The sequence below is a fragment of the Prionailurus viverrinus genome, chromosome C2 (assembly GCF_022837055.1).
Source record: "Prionailurus viverrinus isolate Anna chromosome C2, UM_Priviv_1.0, whole genome shotgun sequence".
NCBI classification, from domain to species: domain Eukaryota; kingdom Metazoa; phylum Chordata; class Mammalia; order Carnivora; family Felidae; genus Prionailurus; species Prionailurus viverrinus.
The window spans coordinates 78,842,559-78,864,989 of record NC_062569.1 but is presented as its reverse complement, the minus strand read 5'-3'; the positions used below and the strand labels follow the sequence as shown (position 1 = coordinate 78,864,989).

The following is a 22,431-nucleotide window of genomic DNA, read 5'->3' as shown; positions in this document are numbered from 1 at the left end:
TTGTTGAGAGAGAACACGAGCCGGGGAGGGGCAGAGAGAGACGGAGACAGATAATCCAAAGCGGGCTCTGCGCTGACAGCAGCGAGCCCCATGTGGGCTTGGGCCCAGGAACCATGAGATCATGACCTGAGCTGAAGTCGGCCGCTCAACCGCTGAACCGACTGAGCCACCCAGGTGCCCCTAGGAGAGCTTTCAAAATTAGAGATTCAGGCTCTCCACCCCAAATTCACTGAATTTGAATCTCCTGGGATGAAGTTTAGGGATTGGTATTTCTTTAACCGCCCCCCCCATATTATTCTGAAAATATGATAGGCTCTGAAGCAATGGCTTTCAACATAGTCAATGTATTGTATAACCCAAAATATAATTCTAAGGTGCCATCCTTGGGGCTATTTACCAGTTTCTTAGATATTCTATAGGAAGCCTGGATTTCCGACTTTGCCAACAAAATCCCATTGCCCAAATACTTGACATTTTCTAGCACATTCATGGGATTCCAGAAAGTCTCGGCTCAGGAGTCGTATATAATAAATACTCGGTACAACATATAAACCAAGCCCGGTCCTAGTGGTAGGAATGCTGTCACATTTACCCTCTTAGTGCTGTATTTCTGACCCCTGTCTTGCACTCTAACCTGGGGCTGTTGAGCCCACCTCTGTTGTTCTATATTTTAGGATTCTAAATGAGGTACTGTTAGTTGATTGGATGTATATTTTAAGCCTTTTGTCAAACTTTTAAAAACCTAGGTGAATCTTCTTAAAAATTATTTTTCTGAATACCCACGACGGAATCCTGAGCAATGTCATATGCGATGATCGCAGATAAAGCAAGTGTCGAGATGAGTTGGCCGCTCTAGACTCGACTCTCTTCATAGGTCATGAGAGCAACCCCCACAACTACCTTCACTGCAGGGTTATTCCACAGTTCTCGCATCCACATTCATATGTGTTCCATCATCTCAACGGGGTCCAATCCCTGAGTTTATAGTGGAGCAAACAGATGACGCTCCCCTCCCTCCCCCGAGCTGGGAAAGTCGCTGCCCAAGGTCACATACAAGTTAGCCTACTGACACCGAGCCTACTCCCAGACCAATCTCCCTTGTGTTCCTCCTACTTCTCATGGTCTGTTAATGATACTTCAGAGAGTTGTTTTTTTTTTTTTTTTTTTTTAATCAAAAGGTCAGGACAACATCACCAATGTCTTCTAGTCTAATGGGAAACTTCCCTGAATCTCACCCAGATCATTCACTGAGCCAGCCACACACAGTTCCTGTTTTCATGCAGATTCCATCTGAGCCTTGGCGAACTCCCAGGGAAACACATATCAGATCTGCTGTCTATTGGCAGAACTTTGGCTTAGAACGTATTTCAAATGCCTCCCATTGAACATTGGCAGCCTTGAAAAAATCTGGCCAGGAAATTATTCTGGGAAGCTCAAGTGCTCTATGACACTTACAAGGAGACGCTGATGGCTTTCTCTCCCAAGCTCTTCCCTCTGTGCCCAGAACAAATGATTGCATATTCCTGTATGTGCCCTAAATTAGGAGAGGGCCAGTCCTGCTGCCACATGAATAGAGGGAATGTCTGTGACGGGCAGGGCCCTCTGCATAGCACACTGTGCTTTGAGCCAAGTTCTTTCTCCTTCGGTTTAAAAACCCTGGGGTATTCCAAGAGAAATGCAATCCATGTGTTTCTGATTCATTTACACTTAAATCATTAAAATGTTGTTTTGCGAGAGTTATTTGATGTCTGAGGAGCCTATGAGGCTTCTTAATGGGACTTTTAAACGTTTTTTTTCCCCTACCCTGCCTGAAACAGAAAGCAACATTTTGCTAAAACAGTGCCTGAGTTCAAACATATTCTCTCATCTCATATATTTGCACCCACATTATCGACCACAGCCTCTCACTAATGCCAGGCCTGGCAAGACTGACATTTGAAAGTGTTAAAATAGAGAAACTGGAGAGAAAACGGAGGCAAGAAGAATTCTGGGGGGGGGAGGGATTCAAACCCCTGTTCCCCCAAATCTGCCAAGGCAGCAGTACCCGAGCGTGGAGAGTACCTTTGTCCGCGACCTGGGTTAGACTGGGCGGGGGGCCCTCTCTCAGATACACACCACCGGGCAGCTAGCAAAGTACTTCCACAAACATAATCACCCTGAAGCCTCATAGCAAGCCTCCTTTCCCCGACGCAAAGCAGGATCAGAGATGTTAATAAAGTATTGGGCCCAACGGTGCACAGTCAGCTCGCACAGAAAGGAAAGATTACAGCTAAATTCGGACTCCGAGCCTACTGCTCTTTCCAGAATGCCTCGAGTCGAGCTTCCCTGTGGATGCTGTATTTGAAATGCCAGACACATTATCATATATGAGTGAGGAGCAGTGCCAGACTGTGGGTAAGGTCTCAAATTTGTCCCCTGTCGCTTTCTAACTGTGTGATCTTGGGTATACTACTTAATCTCTCTGGGCGGTTTCCTCATCTGTAAAATGGGGCTAAGCCTACTACCCAACTCTACGAGATATAAAGATGATTGAAGGAAATTAACACATTACTAGAACAGTTCCCGACACAGAGGGCTCAACAAATGTCAACTCTTGGCGGTAGTAGCAAAGGAGGAAAAAAGAGCTGGATGATCTTGGCAAGGTGTAGAACCTCTCTGAGCCTCAGTTTTCTCATCTGTAAAATGGTACAATAGGGTGACCCTTACAAATCCTCGGGAGTACTTGAGACCATGCTTATGCTTAGCGCTGTGCCTAACACAGAAAAGCTTCTCCGCAAAATCTATTTTTCACGCCCAGACGTCTCTCTCCATATTGAGTATCGGTTGTCATTGTCGTGGGGAAGTAACTGTCTTATTATTCGGCTCGACTTAGATCTGGTGCTGCATTTCTCCACAATCTCAGGGTGTAGGCTGGTACACAGGCCCAGGTGTTTCTATACCCATAGCGTGCGGGCTCTCCTGCTGTTGATGGACCCGCACTGGGCTGAATTAGATCTCTGCACACTCTGAGCTGGTAAACAGCACAAGTTTTGCTTTTAAGTGGAGGAGAACCACTAGCCAACTGTGGGACTTGGGGCTCCCTCCCATTCCTGGCCAGTGGCTCTGTTCGCAGGAAAATCTGTTGCTGTTTGCAGGCTGTCTGAGGCTTTGGGATTTGGACCTTTTTTCTTTCCTAGTGTAGATGTCAGAATTGCCTTCTTAGTGGGTTGTTTCTGCTTCACTGGTGTCTTTTTGCCGGTGTCCTGAAGACGAGCAGAAAACTATAGCCATCTGGCAGGGGAGACTAAAGAGAAATTAGACTTTGTCCCTCTCCACCGTTCACACACACACACACACACACACACACACACACACACACACACATTCTCTCTCTCTCTCTGTCCCTCTGTCTCTCTCTCTCTCTCTCTCTCTCACACACACACACACACACACACACAGATACAAATACCTTTTTGAGCTTCCCAGTTATTTTCTCTGAAGAGCTGGGGCCAGCCACACAGGATAAAGGAAGGAACTGGGAGAGCAGATCTTTTCAGGAAGAAGACAGATTCTGTTCTGTCAGGTTCCTATGAGTGTGTGTAAGTGCGAGTCAGAGGAGAGAGGGAGAGAGAGGAGGGAGAGAGAGGAGGGAGAGAGAGAGAGAGAGAGAGGGAGAGACAGAGAGGAGAGAGAGGAAAAGGCAGAGGGAGAGAGGGGGAGAGGGGATCTGTTGCAGGCAGGGGAAGGCGTGACCTGAATGGAGAATGCCAGCCAATTCCAGAGACACACAGGGACCTCAGAACAAAGATAAGGCATCGCTGACACCACACCGGGGACAAGCTCACAGGAAAGTCAGACCGGGGGGACCAAGGCCAGGCAGCTAGGAGCACCCAAGGCTGGAAAATGAGGTGAGTGCCAGGGCAGGAGTGGGCACGGGTGCCCTTTCAGGAACCAGGTGTCAAGCAGCCCTGGAGAGTTTGACCTTGTCTCTAGGCAGACTCACCTGGGTGTCCTGGGGGTGTTGCAGGGGGTTCTTGTCAATCCTTGGGGCTTTGAGAAGGGAGATGCGGGCTGGGCGCTGCCCTGGGACGGCGGGGACACCCCAGCTCGAAACAGGAGACTTTGTGCAAATCCTGCCGGGACACTGCCGAAGCTCAGTTTCCCCCTCTGCCAGCACAGGGTGCTGTCTGCTGGCAGATGTGACTTTCCTCCGGTGCCCGCAAGGCTGATTTTTTGTTTTCCTCCTCTGCAAAGAGCACTGATTTATCTCTTCCAACACTTTGCGAGTTAGGTATGTGTTTGTGTGTTTATTTGTTCGGACCGGAAAAGAAACCAGCTTCCCACAGCTCAGCTCTGTGGTTTCTTAAACCTTCAGAAGTTTGCCAGTCAAAACCTCAATTTAGAAGACGAAAAACCTGCCCCATTTTACAGTTCCTTATAAATTTCTGCATTTCTCACTGAAATCAGAGGCAGCTGGTGGCATGAATCAGGCTATGAATTGCACCGAATGGCTCTTAAAGGGATACCACAAATTAAAAAAAAAAAAAAAAGAAAGAAAAAAAAAAGGAGTCTTTGGCGTTCTAAATCTAGGACTCTAAATTCTAATTGTTTTTAAACTCTTCAAGATTTCCTATTCCTCAGCTTATACTTAAGAGTTACTTGATCCTTCTTACCAGGCATTTCTTCTAAGTTTTCCTCTGCGAGTCTCAAAACCCAGCCAGTGCAATTATTTTTACTATTTCTAAGCGTTAATGCTGTTAAAAATACAGGGGGGAAAAGACAGAAAAAGAAAAACACCCTGCAGATGTGTTAAGTCCCCGAGCACCTCTTTTCCCATTGATTTTCTTCTCAATTGGAAAAAGAGTTTCTATTTGTTTCTCTTCTGCAAAGTCACCTAGCAACTTTTCTGGGTCTGGGGCCACTGGGGGGCTTCAGACTGTGTTAACTCTTTGGGCTCAGATTACCTGTGGTTCAGAGAAATAATCAGGTGTTTACGATTCATTCGATCTGTTCTTTTAAAATCCATTGTAGCGTTAAGCTTCCCATCGAACTTCGTTTTCCTTTATCCTGCAAAAAGATAGGATTTCTGTTCATCTACGTGGAGTGACAATTTGACTGATGTGTCACTATTCAAATCCTGCTGTACCGGCCAATGCCCCAGCATGCCAACATACAGGCTGATTTACAGTCCTGTATCATCCCTTAGTGCAGAACCTCTCTCCTCCCTATTTTCCACCTGGAGCACCCGACTGTTCAAGCCACAGCTCAAACATGATGTCCTCTGCCCTGGCCAGCATCCCCAACATAAGCATCCTGTCCTTTGCGCGGTCTCTGTTCCTGGGAGCTACATCTCTTTTCGTCTTTGTAATATTTCACCGCTCAATTATCTATCTCCTCGTCCAAGACTGAATGCTCCTTAAGGTATAGGCTCTAGGTCTGTTTATCTTAGTGTGCCCAGCCCCTAGCGTAATGTCTGTTTCCTATTAGGCATTCAAAAAATAGTAGCTGAACAGAATTCAGTTGGCGACCAGTGGAGACGTGCTCTGCTAGAAGTCTCCAAAGGGTCTTGCCTCTCGGGGACACAGCACTTCAGAGTTTGAGAAGCACTTTTATAGGCCTGTCTCATCTGGTCTTCAGATTTTAGATGAGATGAGGATTCACGGAGAAGTGGGGATAAAAGCAGTTAAGCAACTTGCCCGAGGCCACCCTGATGATCTTGAAAAGGCTCCGACTCATACTTGGGTCTTTGGACTCCCAGTCCAAGATTTTTTTCTGCTACATTCCACCAGACTCTCAACCAAGTGTATTATCCTATACCAAGAGCTTTTGATTCTAGCTGTACATTAGGATCATCTGTGATGCTTTCAAAAGGGCCGATGACCAGACCTCACTCCAGACCAATTAAACTAGAATTTGTTGGGGAGGGGCTTTGTTATTAGTATCTTTTTTTTTTTTTAATTTCTACGTAAAGCCATGAGTGTTTTAATTATTTTTCACAGGATTAATTGCTTTGGCCAAATGCCTGGGCATGATATGGGCATGGACCCAGCAGGTTCCTCTGTTAGCTTTTGTGATTCCCTTCTTCTGTGGAAGCTAATTCACCATCTGCTGTTGGGCATTACGTACCACTTCTTGGGATATCCTTTTCATCATCCGTCAAATAAGGGCATTGTCCAAGGGATCTATCTATACAGTGGCTTTCAACTCTTCTACTTAAAAAAGTTTTGGTGCAGTGTAGGTTGAAGTGAGGGGAGGGAATGAAGAGGATAGAAAGTGCTATTTCTTCCGCGATCATTGACACACACACACACAGGCATTTTGTGCACTCCGGAGAGCCTCCTCGTGCAGGGGGGTCCATCAAGTCCCAGCTTTATGTATTATGTTTGACATCTCAAGCAAATGTAGCTAAACTTTTTGATTAGCTCAAGAATAGGTCGCAGGTGTGGGGAATTGTACAGCCAGTGCCTGGTGTGTAAGAAGCAAAAAACATTCAGAGAGTGTCACGGGAAACAAAAGCGGCCACTTGTATTCTTCGATCAGCAGCCCCTAAAGCAAGCAAGCATATGCTCAAGCCCATTATGTGCAAGGAGGTATTTGTTTCCTATGTTTGAAACTGTCTTGAGATGCAAACAAAATAGAACAGAAAGCTTTGCAGGCCTTCCTCCCACACTGGCTGGTTACCTACCACATGTGGGCCTTTGAGGCTGAATGGGGCTGTCAGCCGTCAACTCTTGACAAAACCAGCATTAGGAGGCTCCGAGTCTCCTCCATGCGGTCTGGAAAAAGCAGGCATGGAGAAAGTTGACCTTTCAGCCTTGCATAATCTGGGTGTCGCTATTGCAGGAAAGTCCAGCTTGGGAGCCAAAGCTCTTTCCTAACCGCTGCTTTTCGGGAAGCAGCATGATGGGAGTAATTATCACTAACATTTGCTGAGGGCTGGACGGTTAACAAAGCACTTTCTAATCCTCCTTTGCTCTGATAGCAGCCCTAAGGGAAGTCATTATCACCATTTACTGGATGAGGAAACCGAGGCATTACCTGGCTTCCCCAAGATGGGGCAGAGAAATCAAGTCAAAGGCTGGACTTGAATCTAGCTCTTCTGACCCAAGACCAGTGCCCTCCCCTCCCCAGGCAGAACTGAACCAGAACTCCCTGCCCTGGTAGCATCGGTACATTTCCTCGCTTGAATGTGGGGCTGCCTGGGGCCTGAAAGATAGAGTTTCTGGACTCCTCTTTCCTGTGAGTGCACTGGAGAGCTTGGACTTAGGCCTTCCCTTCTGTCTGCCTTGGAGGCCCTCCCTCCTAGATTGGTTTTTAGAAAATATTGACACTGGCAACTGGATTAAAACATTTTGTTTCCTTTGTTGAAATCTTACATGTTACTATTGTAGGGACCTTGGAAAAAATTTAAATAACTTCATTATTTTCTTTTTCTTGAAAAAACAGTACAGCGGGGCGCCTGGGTGGCTCAGTCGGTTAAGCGTCCGACTTCCCTCAGGTCATGATCTCACAGTTCGTGGGTTCGAGCCCTGCATGGGGCTTGTGCTGACAGCTCGGAGCCTGGAGCCTGCTTCAGATTCTGTGTCTCCCTCTCTGCCCGTCCCCCACTCACACTCTGTCTCTCTCTGTCTCTCAAACATAAATAAACATTAAAAAAAATTTTTTTAAAAAGAAAGAAAAAACAGTACAGGGTCCTTCCTGACAAGTGTGAACATTTCATATACACAAAGATGACATTTAAAATATTTATATTCCCATTTTAGAGATAACCACTGTTAATATCCTGTTAATATCTTTCTAGGCCTTTTGCATTTACCTATTTACCTTTTATGTAAATACAATATTGAGACAGCTAGATAATCTATATTTACAGTTAGCTTGTGTTACATCTTCAAAAATCCATATATGTGTATATATGCATCTGTGTGCTGTGGAGGGAGAGTTGGTAGAAACAACTTTCTGATTAGCAATGATGGAATCATTACAATAGTACCTGTTTATGCCTGGAGGATAGGTTCCTAGACCCTCCCTGGATACCTGAAACCACAGATAGCAGGGAACCCTGCTGGCAAATACAATGTATTTCCTCTATATACATACCTAGGATCAGGTTTAATTTATAAATTGGGCACAGTAAGAGGGGCCCTGGATGGTTCAGTCAGTTAAGTGATCGACTCTTGATTTCAGCTCAGGTCCTGACCTCACAGTTAGTGAGTTCCATCCACCTAGTCCAGCTCTGTGCTGACAATGGGGAGTCTGCTTGGATTTCTCTCTCCCTGCTCCTCTCCTGTTCTCTCTCTCTCTCTTTCTCAAAATAAATAAACTTTAAAAATTAGACACAAGAAGAGATTAACAATAGTAACTAATAATAAAATAGAACACTTATACTGCAATAAAATCACCTGCATGTGGTCTCTCTTTCTCAAAGTATCTTTAAAATTTTTTTAATATTTATTAATTTTTGAGAGAGAGAAAGAGAGAGAGAGTGAACAGGGGAGGAGCAAGAGAGAGAGGGAGACAGAATCCAGAGCAGGCTCCAGGCTCCGGGCTGCCAGCACGGAGCCCGACGCGGGGCTCGAACTCACAAGCTGTGAGATCATGACCTGAGCTGAAGCTGGACGCCCAACCGACTGAGTCACCCAGGCGCCCCGATATAAGTCTTTCTCAAAATATCTTAACTGTACTGTACTCATCCTTCTTAGGATACAGAGATGATAAAATGCCTATGTGATGAGATGAAATGAGGAAAATGATGTAGGCACTGTGATGTAGCATTAGGTTATTGCTGACCTTTGGACAATATGTCAGGAGGAGGATCATCTTGCTTCTGAACTGGTTCTGAACAGGGGTAACTGAAACCACAAAAAATGAGGTCGTAGATAAAGCGGGATTACTGTCATCCAAAGATGCTGGTATAATTTCCCAGTATTGACTTCGGCTGTAGAAGACTCGGGCACACTTTCATCCATCCATCCATCCATTCATTCATTCATTCATTCATTTTATTCGCCCATCACCTATTTTATACCAGGCTGTATACTAGGTCCTTTATATACATCATCTCTAATGCTCATGGGAGTCCTATAATTAGAGATCATACTCCCCACGTAACAGATGAGGAAACTGGGGCTCAGAGAGACTTATCTGGTATTTCACAGCCAGTGAGTAGAAGAGTTGGGATTTGAACCCAAATATCCGTTGCTCCAGGGGCTGCATCTGAAGCAGCCCAGGGTGATGCAGGCAGAAAGGAAGCATGTACGGGGAGCTGTGGGATCTGGAGGTGTGATGAGCGCACCATAGCCTGGGAAGCTGTGAGCTGGGTGGTGGAAGATAAGTAAGACAAGCAGACGAAGAATGGGCATGGTACGCGCAAGGGGGCCGAGGCGTGGACAGGCATGGCATGCTTTCAGAATGACATGTCAGGGCACAGCTGGCCCCGAGCTGAGGCTGGACCCGCAGATCAGCCCTAGATCAGAACGGGCTCGTCCACGATCCCAGGGACAGAGGCCTGATCCCACAGCCACAGTGAAGCCGCATGGTCGTGTGTGTTTTGGAAAATCAGCTTCAGCAGCAAAGGGCTGAATAGTATCAAGTGGGGGACAGGGAGATTACTTAGGGTGCAATAACAATAGGCCAGATAAGAACGTGTAACGTAATTGACGGAAGAGAAGAGGATGACCTGACATATGAAGCAGAATAAAGAGGACTTAGGCAAGACGTTCATGAGCCAGGTTTGGGGTGTTTGAGCTCAAGGTCCTCGGGTCTTGCAGAGGAACAATCTATTAGAGGCCTGCTGTGGTGCATATTGACCATTCGGGTTTTGACTAGCCGTGGACATTCTGCCTCGCCATTGCCTCCGCCACTTGGGGTGTGTTCTGTGAGTTTTACTGGGTTTTCCTTGCCCCCGAAGCAATTTTTTTAACAGTCCGTTATCTCTGATTCCTACAGCTGGAAATAAGTTGCAGGGTTTTGATCCTTTCATCGGAGCACTTACCCAAGGGGGGAACATGTTTTGCTTACTCTTTCTTAATTCCAAACTTTGCGTACCTTGACCGATTTTGTCGAATCTGTTCGAGGTCCTGCAAGATCCCATCCTGGAGCATAAGTCTCCTCCCAACATTACCACGTCACTGTTACTCACTTTTGACAAAACTGAGTCCAGAGTCCAAGATCCTTAAAGGAAGCTGAGTTGAAGGAAGGACATCCACTTTTACCTAATCATGAAACTTAAGTTTTCAACAGTAACATGATACGTGTCAGAGTCGCGACTAGGGGACTTTCTAGGAGAGCTGGATACTGTTAACAAACCTTCAGAAGAGCACAGCTAGAAGAAACCTTAGGAATCATGGAGTTACCATCTCCCTGTCGAATAGACTGGGTAGGCAAGCCCAGAGCGGGGAGGAGTACCCACAACACGTCAGCGGCAGAGATCTGCCAACAACGTGGTCTCCTGGCTGTGGACTTAGTTAAGTGGTGAGGACCTGTGTCCATGAACGTAAGTAGATCCATTCATGTCTTTCAGGTGGCTCCTTCTCTGTCACGCTCTGTGCCTCTCCTTGTTGAAAGCTTCGGCCCACACCGTGGAGCTTAACAATATGTTTGGTCAGATCCAGTCACCTGGCTATCCAGACTCCTATCCGAGTGATTCAGAGGTGACTTGGAATATCACTGTCCCAGAGGGATTTCGGATCAAGCTTTACTTCATGCACTTCAACTTGGAGTCCTCCTACCTTTGTGAATATGACTATGTGAAGGTGAGACCCCCTGATATTCCCTCACTGCGCCAGGTTCTCTACTGGGAGTCAGAGAAGAATTAAACACTGTGTTTTCCCTCCCAGGGTAGCAGTCCAGTGAGGAAGGCACACAAAGTTACAACATGATGAATGAAGGTTGGGGTGATATGCTAGGTGCAGGCTGAGTGGGAGATCTAGAAAGGACCACAAGGGAAACTGAGGCTGGCAAGGTGTAACTCAGCCAAACGTAACCTCCCCTGTTTTCTTTCTGTTCTCGAAGTCCTTAATGTTTCCACTAACCTCTGCTCCAAGGTCACCTTTACAAGCAGTGAGAAAAGGGCAGAGACCCCAGAGTAAGCATAACCAGACTGACACACAGCCATAATCATGTCCAAAGCTGAGGCATTTGAAAGCCTTGCCTACTTCCCTAAGTAATGATCAGGTACTTGGGAAGGCTGGGTATACAGTAGCAGACAGTGGGCGGTGAGGTCAGGTTGGATTGGGGTGAGATTCTGAAGGGTCTTGAATGTGATGCTGAGAAGTTTAGGTTTTCTCTGCAAAGGGTGTGGGCAAGGTTGGGGGGTCAGAATCAGAAGTGCATGTAAAGATCATGTGGAAGAGGAACAGGAAATGATTACAGCATCCAAGCAATATTGCCTCAACTTTAGAGGGACCCCACAAACAATTCCATGGATGGGAAGCTGTTCTCTGAAAGTAGGGCTGAGAAAGGTTGGAGTACGTCTGGGAGATCAAGTTTATTAAGGTTCTATCTGGCTCAAAAAGATGTGGAGACCTACTAATCTACTTTCTAAGCTCTCTCTGGCTTTCTGGAAAAGTTCTCACCAAATCATTCCAGAGTAGATTTTATATATTTTCAGTCTTATCGTAGTCTCTGTTTTCTACAGCCAGGAATTCAACAAGAGTTAACCTTGTATTAACCAGAATGTTTGACAACAGCAAAGCAGTGAGTTTACAATGTACATTGATACTTGAAATCTCATTCAATCTTTAAAAAAATTCTATAAGACAGGCACTTCACAGGCAAAGAAACAAACCCAAGAAGGTGAAGCGGTGGGTCAATTTACAAACCCATGTCTTGTGACTTTCATTTCCATGTTCTTTTGGCTACACCAAACGAACGGCTCTCAGGTCACAATCCACTGGGCCCCAGGATACTGCAGGGGCTTATAAGACCACTGTGGGGATAGAGGAGGCTGATAAGTGGGACTATGAATCCCCACCCTGTTTAAATTTATTTTAAATGTTGTGTATTGCTTATTTTATACATTGGGTCTCCACCAACTATCTCATTTACGGCAAGGTTTCTAAGATTAAAAACTTTCCCAAATTGGTGGTCTACGACAGAGTGTCTTAGCTTCAGCGCTGTGGATATTTTGAGCCAGATCATTCTTTGCTGAGGAAAACCGTTTTGCGAATTATAGGATTGTTAGCAGCATCCCTGGTTTCTACTCACTAGATGCCAATAGCACTCCCCCTCCAGTTGTGACAACCAAAAACACCTCCGGAAGTTGCCTATATCTCCAGAGGGACAGCATCTCCTAGTTTGAGAACCACTGCTCATTGTGATGCCGCCCCTCTGTGAGTGTCCTATGCTAGGGACTATGAGAATTTAAAGATACAAAAGATCTGGTCCCTCACAGGGAGACGTGAGCCTAGAAGAGTGGCCATTGCATAAGATGGAAAAGAATAATGACAATAAAAGACTGACAGATCAAGAATGAGAAGAGGTAGATCTGGATGCTCTAGGAGATGATGTGGGCTGGCAATCTAGACTGACATATAGTTTCCCTAAATTAATTAAAAATGGAGCCAACTGGTCAGAGTCACAGGGATCCAGCAAGCGGTATTGAGCAAGACTTGAAGTGTTCATCATCCTAAATTGAAATTTCTGACAAATACATTAGTTATGTCTTCCAGGATGTAATCTAGCCTCTGCCATAGCCAGACTCTAGGAGAAGATGCATTATGGGTAGGGGACATTAGGTTGGCAGGCTCTTCCAGGCCATTCCCCCAACTAATGCTGATCATAAAACCATGGCATCCTCAAATATCTGGATTAGAAAGTGGTCTTAACCAGAAGGAAAATGACGAAACATTGGCTTAATACAACAGTAGGTTCCATAGGTTTAAACAAGGTTAGATGTGAACTTCCTAACTGCTTTCTTCTTATTTTCAAACACGTCAACCATCTAGAATTTTTTTTGCAGTGGAAAAAAAAAAAAAACTTGCTTTTGCTAGTAGCTGAGGCCTTAAGACTGTGGAAATCACAGAATTTTTTCGTTAGCTGTAACAATGACTTACTTTCATTATCCACCCCCCTTCGCCACCCGGAGAATTGACTCTCAATTCATATACACTGAGAAATCATTTCTCACCAGTTTTCCTCTTGTTCAGACAGATGCCAAGCTTGACCTTGTTAGGACTCCTTTATAGAGATAATAAACACACAGCAGAGGATTTAACTCATTCCTTTGTCCCAAATAAATGGAGTCTCCTGGCAAGGCAGATTAAGGAGCTGACATCAGCTGCATTTTGTAATGGGAAAAAAACGACAAGGCACTTTTCCAGTCCAACAATAGAACCCAAAGACCTCTTCTGACACTGAATTAAGGACCCTGGAGTATTCTACCCAAAGCTTGACCTTTCTAGCTGAAGAATACTTGGGAAACTAATTGATAGTTTCTATCAGGGACTGTGAGACACCTTCAAGAAAGTCCAGGCAGATGGAGGTAGGTCCTCTGGAAGGGCAGCATGGTCCTGGACGCTTGCCTGGGATCCAGGAAACGCCTGGTCTAGTCCCCAGTCTGCCACCGACTCCTGAATGAAGGAAACGTTATAGCACTCTCTCCACTCCAGAATAAGACTGTGACCCCTGGGCATAGCAAGGAAGCAGTCTGCTACCTGAAGTGCCCCACAGTCCTTGCATCTCTGGTTCAGACACCTTTTCCTAATTCAAAAAGGGATTCATGTAGTGGGCAGGGAGGGCAAGATGTATCTCTCTTCTTGTGCTGACTGCCTTCCAGAATGTTATCCCGGGCATCAGCATTAGCCTCCCTACAGAGGTTCCAACGGCCACGGGACCTGAGCAGGCCTCCCCTCGCAGGACGTTGCACCCTCGTTGGCTGGTAACTCATGCTAACATAGCAACACGCTCTGTGCCCCTGCCCACAGGCACCTGGCGGAGTTCCTGTCTGGAGTCATGAACTCCCAGAACGTCAAGTTGCCTCGGCCCTCAGGAGACTCAGTTAATCCCCCACTGTTGTTGTTATTATTGTTTTTCAAACATTTCTGCCCCGTGAAAGTTTTCGTCTAACAAATTTCTGGGAGGCGCGATAGAGAAAACAGAAGAGTGGCCGGCGGGTGGAAGGTGGCTCTGAAGCTCACTCATCCTCCTGGGGCACCCTGAAGGTCAGCATTTATGACTTGAATACTGCTTTAGTCCCCACCAGACAGAAGAGGAGCCTGGGAGCTCCAAATTCTGGCACAAGGCTAGTACTCTGGCCTCTGAACTTCCAAACCCAGAAGCCTTCCACATACAGTTGAAATCCATTCACTTCTAACTGCCCCCCTCCCTCTGCCCTCCAGAAAAGGTGCCTTTCCTGGCTATGAATGAGAGGGAAGCTCCTTCCCTTCCATCTGAATAAAGCAGGAACATGCCATGTCACTCCTGGGTAAGTCAACATTCCTCTCCAAAGTTCTATTTTCTCATCTGTTCCACGATGGGGTGACATGAGATGATCCCTAAAGTCTCTTAAATTCCTAGACTCTAACCCTAATGCTCCTCACCAGAACTTTCCAGATGACCCCACCAAACCCTCACTGTCCTAGTTAGGATAATGCCAGAAAATAGTAATAATGTGTTACAACATCCACTTCTCCAAGTTCTGTGGCCATAAGCATTCCAATGAGAGCCTACCGTCCGCGGGGGATGTCATTTAGAGAAAACTTGTAAACACGCCATGCCACCACTGTCCTTTCCCAAGCAACTTTAAATATCCCTGATGTCCCTTTGGTGGGACATTATCCCCTATTTTGAGGCTTTTACACTCTGTGACTGAATTCCCCTGGCAGGCCTAGGAGTAGATTTAAAGCACCCTCGAGCTCACAGGGACCCTTGCTGGCCCAGCCTAAACTCACAGACACAAACTGTCCTTCCCACCCAGGCCCATCAGGGTAACAATAATGGAACTGCTGACTCCATAGTTCAGAGGCTTGAAGAAGAGCAGGACCCCAAGGCTGTGGTCCGGATGCTCTCATTTTATGAAAATTCCTCTCTGGCCTGATTTCCCGCAGTCCTTGGTCTTCGAGGCGTGTGCACATCTGCACGACAGCATCTGCTTCCTTGGAATGTGGCTGCAATGTGTGGATTCCTGCAGCGCACAGATGAGGCAGATGAGTCACAGCTGGTTAGCACTGCAGGCACGGGACAGCACGGACGCTGGCTGTGGTGGAGTCAGAAGGGTTGGACTCTTGGGGTCATTCTCCACTCACTAGCCTTGGGCAAGTGAGTATTTCTAGAGGGGATTCAACTTCATCTTCTCTCATACAAGGGAAGTTGAAACAGACGGTCTCCAAAGCCACCCCGGCCCGGATATTCTATGCATCTAAGACCTCAGAAATCATGGTTCAACTCCACGACCAGACCAGCATGACCGAAGCCTAGGGAAGGGGCCATTCGTTGGCCAGGGCCACACTGAGAATTTGTATCTCAAGACTCTCAGTCTTTTCTTCTTTAAAAAAAAAAAAAAAAAATTGGGGGCACCTGGGTGGCTCGGTCGGTTAAGCGTCCGACTTCGGCTCAGGTCATGATCTCACGGGTCGTGAGTTTGAGCCCCGCGTCGGGCTCTGTGCTGACAGCTCAGAGCCTGGAGCCTGTTTCAGATTCTGTGTCTCCCTCTCTCTGACCCTCCCGCGTTCATGCTCTGTCTCTGTCTCAAAAAATAAACGTTAAAAAAAAAAAATTAACAGTGAAGTCCCACCGGGTGGGTGCTTAGGTTTTTAACATAATGTAAATGTAAGTAAGTGCCACGAAGGCCAACATTGTCTCTAGTCAATCCTATTTGGTCTCTTCAGTACAATAGAGCACAGAAGAACCTTTTGTCCCAGGAATACAGCAAATTAGGTCCTTTGGTTGGGCATCAGATGAAGTGGCGACTTGTGCCTAGAGAAGGTCCCCGGAGCCATGGTCACTGAAAAAGGTCCTGAGAAACCAGAACCCCCAAGGGAACACCAAAGTCACACACCCTATCTTCAAGTTCACTTTGCAACATCTGTTCACTGGAAAAAGAGACAATAACAACCTACATTTGGTTTCTATTCTCTCTCTCTTTCTCACTGAGTACATATAGCTCAGTTGGCATCTGCCAGATGCTCCTGTGACGTCTCACCAGTGTTCTCCTGTTAACCCTCTGTCCTCGACGCGCTCGGCGTTTCCTCCCTTCTTCCCACTGTTGGCACCTCCATTCCAATTCTTATTCCTCTCATCACGTCTACTGCAATTGCTTCCTAAACGTCTACCAGCTGTCAGTCTTTCCCCATCCAGTCCACCCTCTGCCTGTGTCCAGAGGTATCTTTTTTTTAAAACAATTTGTTTAGTGTTTATTTGTTTTTGAGAGAGACAGAGACAGAATACGAGTGGGGGAGGGGCAGAGAAAGAGGGAGACACAGAATCTGAAGCAGGCTCCGGGCTCCGAGCTGTCCGCACAGAGACTGACACAGGGCTCGAACTCACAAACCAGGAGATCATGACCCGAGCCCAAGCTAGACTCTCAACTGACTGAGCCACCCAGACGCCCTCAGAGAGATCTTCTTAAAACACCTTTTTGACTGTGACACTCTCTAATCTTTCAGTGACACCCCATGGCCTATGGAATACAGTCCAAGAATCCCATTGAAAACCTACTGTAAGCAGGACACTGCACCTGTGCAAAGACAGGGCGCATGTATCTGCCCTCCAGGAATCGGCAGTTTCATAGTGTGTCATGAGACAAATATCTAATTAATACATCAAAGCTGTGCAAGTAACACAAAGGGAGTGAGGCAGTATACAAGTCGGGGAGCAGTCATTTCCGGGTGTTCAGGAAAGGCTGGGGAATAGGAATAATACTAAATAACAATAAATAGGAATTCACAGCGCAACTCCCTAAGCTTCTCGATCTCCCTAAGCACTGGTTTTATCGCTAGTACAACAACAACCAAAAGAAGTTTATCATGACATGGTACCTTCCTGGAAGGTGGTGGGAGGGTTTAAACGAAATGTTGGCTGGAAGTAGAATTCATAGCGCAAGGGGCAAGCATGCTCAGTGGTTCCGAGATCAGGCTTTAGAGCCAGTCAGACGGCGGGGGCAGGGGCGGGGGGGGGGGGGGGGTGGGGGGGGGTGGGGAGGGAGTCCTGCCTCCACCCACCTCTTACTGCACAATGGGGGATAATATGATGCCTACCTCATGGGCTTATCGCAAATGCCAAACGAGGCAGAATTTTTAATGACATCTGTCCAACACGTATGGAATTCACTCAGTAATGTTGTCATAGGGGTAACGATGGCAACCGTGTGCATAATAAAGTGCCTGCTGGTATCGCCAGGTGCTGCATGAGCATCGCGTTTCTCATCCACTCTGACCGTACCAGTAACTGGCTACCCATGATCTTGCTCGTGCCCCTCGGTTTCTTCAGGCAACTTATGGGGAAATATTTCGAAAGGACTGGTCAGATGCGAGAGGTCATTTCTCCTGTGCGTTTACCTTTCAGTCACACACATTTGTGTGTTACCTTTCAGTTACCTTTCAGTAACACACATTTGTTCCCCGTGTATGGCCGCATTTGATTCTTGGGGGAAGAGCGGGGATCATTACACTTACTTTACAGAAAAAGAAATCGTGCAAAGAACCCAGGTGGACTTGTCAAGTCTTTACAGAAAGCCAGTTTCTCAGGCCCTGGTCTGCTTACCCCCAAGTCATAATTTTGTCTCTCCATTTAGTCATTCTGTTAGAACAGGCTTTGTCCTAGAAGAGACCTTTTGGTATGCTTCCTGGCTATGTATTAGTCCTAAGGCAACCCTGCCCGTCAGGGTAATTTAGTAAAATTTGGTAAAACAGAAGGACTTTGAGGGTCCTCGTATTGTCTAGAATCTGTTAAAGAACTTTCTCTTTTATCCTCACTTGGAGACGACATCTATTTTACAAAGCTATCAGGAAATGGAGACTGAGCTGTGAGGGATGAGGGCTTGATTTATCTGTGTGTGGTACACAAGCCCTAACAGTGAACTCCAGGTCGTTTCACTAGACCGTCAGCGCTGGCACCTTAGGGCCCACGTCTAGGTTTGTTTCCAGCAGCGAGCACGGTCTCAGGCAGAGCAAGAAAAGGCCTATGTGTCCCATTAGTGAGTATAAGGAAAGGGCCGTGGCCTAGAAGGCAGCCACTGACTCCTGCTGAGATGCTGGACGAAGTGAGATCCCTGCTCTGGGCCTCAGTTTCCCCATCTGCCCAGTGAGGGAAGAGGACTTGTGGGCGTCTCCAAGCCCTCCCAGTTCTGACGGCCTACAGCTCTCAGTCCAGTGCTCCCTTCTCCAGGCCTCATAGGGTCAGTCTGCATCCTGCTGTGGAATGGCGAGATAAGTCCCTCCCATGGCCCTGCTCCAAGCCCGAATCCCCTGACCCCCGGGCTCCTAATTTCTGTGCAGTGCTCTGTGTTTACTCAGAACATGCCCTCGACCTTCAGGCTGTGACTGACCCCAGCTACCGCAGCAGCTCTGCTAATTCTCTGGGAGTGGACAGGCGGCCTTGGCCTCTGAAGGAAACGAGAGGAGGGGAGATGTTTCTCATGAATCTCGGTTGTAGTCCCTGGGGGTATTCTTCCACTCCTGAGATAGTGGGTTCTAATGCTAGGGACACAGAACCCAGGAAGTGGAAATGAGCTTCAGAAAAGTGTGACAAACGCTCATTATATGCAGGAAGGGCAAACAGCGTAGGCTCTGGGGGATGGAAAACAGAAGGAAGGTCCCGATGCCGGGGCAGAGCACACAGGCATACTCAGATGGGTGTGGCGCGGGGGTGCTCTGGGGTGCCGGGACACCTGGTGCACGAATCTGCATGCCTGTGTGTGCGAAGACCGATCTCTGCTCCACCTCGGTGAACAGCAGAGCTTGAATCTACTTTGGTGTGCTCAAAGAGGGAAAACTAGTTACTAGAGCTTGGGGTACAGCAATAAAACATACAGGAATCCCTGCCCGCAGGGTGCTTATATTGTCCTGAGGGAGACAGATAAGACACACCAAACATAATCCATAGATAAATTATACAGGGCGTAGTAAGGCGATAGGCAGAGACACGCAATGCAGCAGGATAAAGAGGGGTCACGGTGAGGCAGGGCAAGGGTTGTGATTTAAACGCGTTGGTCAGGGGGCGCCTGGGCGGCTCAGTTGGTTAAGCATCACTGTGGATTTCGGCTCAGGTCATGATCTCATGGTTCGTGAGTTCGAGCCCCGCGTTGGGTTCACCGCGTAGAGCCTGCTTGGGATCTCTGTCCCCCTCTCTCCCTGCCCCTCCCCCACTCGCTCACACACACTCTCTCTCTCAAAAATAAATAAATACACACTTTTTAAAAATACAAAATTAAAATAAATAAACACGTCGGTCAGGGTAGTCCTCATCGACAGGGTGACCCTTGAGCAAAGACTTGGAGAAGTTGAGGAAGTTAGCCATGTGGCTTGCTGGGGAAAAGCCTTCCACCCAGAGGGAACAGCCAGGGCGCAGACCCTGAAGAGGGCACGTGGCCGGTCTGTCTAAAGAACAGCAAGGAAAGCAGTGTGACCGGAGCAGGAGGTACAGGGATGAGAAATGGAGACAGACAGGTGCAGGAAGGGAGCCGGGAAGGACGGCCAGATCACCAGGCGGCTGGGAAATAGGGTCCCTGCTCAGCGCCCACAGCAATGACAGACTTTACAAGCTGTTTTCATGCCAGTGTTTCATGACCTCTCAACTCCTAGAGGACACTATTAACATCCTGCCCCCACCGTAGATGCTTGTGAACACTGAGGCCTGATGACAGAGGTGTGCTTGTCAATGATTAACAAGTGGCTCTGGACTTGGGGGTAGGCGGGGAGGGCGGGGAGAAGAGATGCTCAGAATTCACACACCGTTCACCATTCAGGTGCCCTAGACACTCATTACCTCCAGGGCATAGGTAACCAGTTAAATACTGACAATGGGAGGTGATGAGCTTCTGTATAAGTTGTCTCCAATAGAATTTAATTAATTGCAACTTTCCGAAACGGAATTGTTAACGATGGCTGTGTTTTAACAACCGGCTGCAAAATCTCCGAAAAGTTGACCCTTTGCACTTATAAACTGGTGGCAGCCAGCTCTGCCACCCTACTGTCTGGGGAGTTTAGGGTGACACATGCCATGAGAGGCAGGGCGGGCACCCAGGTCCTTTGGTCCTTGTTCCTGTGCTCTGCAGGAGTTTTCCCGTGAAGATCTGAGGATGTTCATGACGGCCGGGGCTGGACAGGGTCCTTGGCAGGAGCAGAAGAATATGCCAGCTCACACATTCCTGGGAACTCTGCCTGGGGACCCTGGCCTGTGGCAGGCCCCTTCGCTGCACTCAGCCCTTACTCAATCACGGCTTACACCCCCAGCCTGACTGTGACATACCTTGAGCCAGGCTGCCTCTGCTGCAAAACACAACCCTGCTGTGTTTTCTTGCCCTTGGACGGTTTTCGGGCTCCAAACAGTTTGAGGCCCAGCCCCCCCACCCCCCACCCCTTGTCTCTGAGGGGATTTGCATGTGAATGAGCCTGGCTCTGAAGTTCCAGAAGGCACGGGGTGGGGAGTCTTTCACAAGCTGGAGAGAGTGAATCCTTCCTGGCCCTCCTGCCCAGCCCCAGTTCCCAGACTCTCCCGCCTACCCCCTCTCTACCCCGCTCCTGCTGGGACAGTGGGCATTGCCAGTTTCCCACCTGCGGGACGCCCCGCTTCCCAGGCTCTTAGAGCCCCTCCCTGCCAGCCCTCTTTTTCTCCCCATGCTCCTGCTGCCTGGAGACCATCCCCTTTTCTGTCCAGAGCCCTTCTTGCAAAAAGGCAATCCTTCCCGGGAGCAGTGGGAGTCTTGGACTCCGAGGACCCGCCAGCCATGGCTCAGGCCCCCACGCCGTTAATGGTGCCTGTCATTTCCATGGACACAATACCTTCTTAGGGGCTTACCCAGGTCTGTTAGGAGCTTTTTACTGTGATGAACACATAAGTAAGAACACCGTACTGGGACTATGGGACACACCTCTGCCATTATCAGGCCATGTGGCTTTGAAGGGGTTACTCCGTGTCCCTGAGCCTCACTTTCCCCACGTAAGAAAGAGAAGAGATAAACTTGGTAGCCTTTCATATCCTTTCTATCTCTGACCTTCTGTAGTTCTCTGATTCCAGTGACTGGACCAGGGCTGGAAGTCAGGATATCAGGATTTTGTCTCAGGTCTGCTACTCCTAGGCTGTGTTCCCTTGGGGACTCATGTCACCTCTCTGGGCTCAGAATCACAATGTGTGCCTGAAATGCATTCCTTGCAAGAGAGCCAGCAGAAGCAAATATAATAAAGAAGGTGAAAATACCTGTCAGCTGGAAAGTTCCACACAGAGGAGGGAAATGACTGTTACCAGCGCTATTATTATTATTATTATTATTATTACCTTATGGCCAAATGACTTGGCTGAAACCCAAGCATCAACCTCCAGCCCCTCTCGGGCAAGCCAACTTGAGCCTTAGACCCACCAGCTGTGCTATTTTACTTCCATGGCTTTCAAGAGCTTCCAGAATGCAATACACAAAACGCACTCATACGGACACACACACCTCCTTTCTTCTCTAGTCCCAGGCTCTTGTCTGGAATCCAGTACCTGTAATTTGCTCCTTCTCGTGATCTTTAGCGGAAATCTGGGCAAGTGTGTAAAGTAAAAGATTGAGCTGTCGAGCCCTGGCCCGGTCCCTGGAGGTGATAGACTTACTGAGAGGGTGGCTTCCGGAGCACAGAGCACTCTCTTGCGAGTCAGAAGTCCTAGCCCAGGGCTGCACGTGAATCCCCGACCTAAATTCCCACATCTAGAGCAATCCTTTGTTTTTTGTTTTTGTTGTTGTTTTTTAAATATAATTTATCGTCAAATTGGCTACCATACAGTGTGTAAAGTGTGCTCTTGGTCTTTGGGGTAGATTTCCGTGGTTCATCGCTTACATACAACACCCAATGCTCAACCCAACAAGTGACCTCCTCAATGCCCATCAGCCATTTTCCCTCTCCCCACCCCCCATCCACCCTCAGTTTGTTCTCTGTATTTAAGAGTCTTTTGTGGGTTGACTCCCTCCCTCTCTGTTTGAAACTATTTATTCCCCTTCCCTTCCCCCCATGGAATAGAAGAATCCTTTGAAACACAGGGAAGTGAGGAGATTCCTGGACTTACATTCCCTTGCGGGATGGAAACTTTGAGAGCTCCCTCACATTCCTCTGTGAAATCAGTGTAGTATCCTCTGTCTGTCACCCACCTCCCGGGATTGCCAGGAGATGCCTCGAGTGCAGAGGGCCAAAGGAACTTAAGATAGATGCCACCTGCCACATGAAGTGGCCAGGCTGTGAGGGGTCTCAAGGTGCCCCTCCCTCTCCATCGGCCTGGGCTCTGGGGTCCTCACAGGATGAGAAGTCTGTGCTGATGGCTTCA

The 22,431-nt window shown here is 47.6% G+C and overlaps 1 protein-coding gene and 1 long non-coding RNA gene across 4 annotated transcripts in view; one reads left to right on the top strand and one right to left on the bottom strand.

Moving 5' to 3' along the window:
• Window positions 1-3,698: 3,698 nt before the first annotated feature.
• MASP1 (MBL associated serine protease 1) overlaps window positions 3,699-22,431 on the top strand; it is a 60,042-nt gene continuing 41,309 nt past the window's right edge. Inside the window, exons 1-2 of one of the 3 annotated variants that reach the window (XM_047875313.1) lie at window positions 3,699-3,887; window positions 10,483-10,733. In XM_047875313.1, the coding sequence (XP_047731269.1) occupies window positions 10,491-10,733 (243 nt within the window). In that variant the 5' untranslated portion in view covers window positions 3,699-3,887; window positions 10,483-10,490. Of the gene's footprint in view, window positions 3,888-10,482; window positions 10,734-14,318; window positions 14,405-22,431 lie in introns of those variants that run through there. The other 2 variants (XM_047875312.1, XM_047875315.1) reach the window with 2 other exon arrangements.
• LOC125175037 (uncharacterized) lies at window positions 4,977-8,902 on the bottom strand. The gene is made up of 3 exons (XR_007155646.1): window positions 8,770-8,902; window positions 6,665-6,755; window positions 4,977-5,046 (listed from the first exon to the last, which is right to left on the bottom strand). It is a non-coding gene; the product is annotated as an uncharacterized LOC125175037 (long non-coding RNA).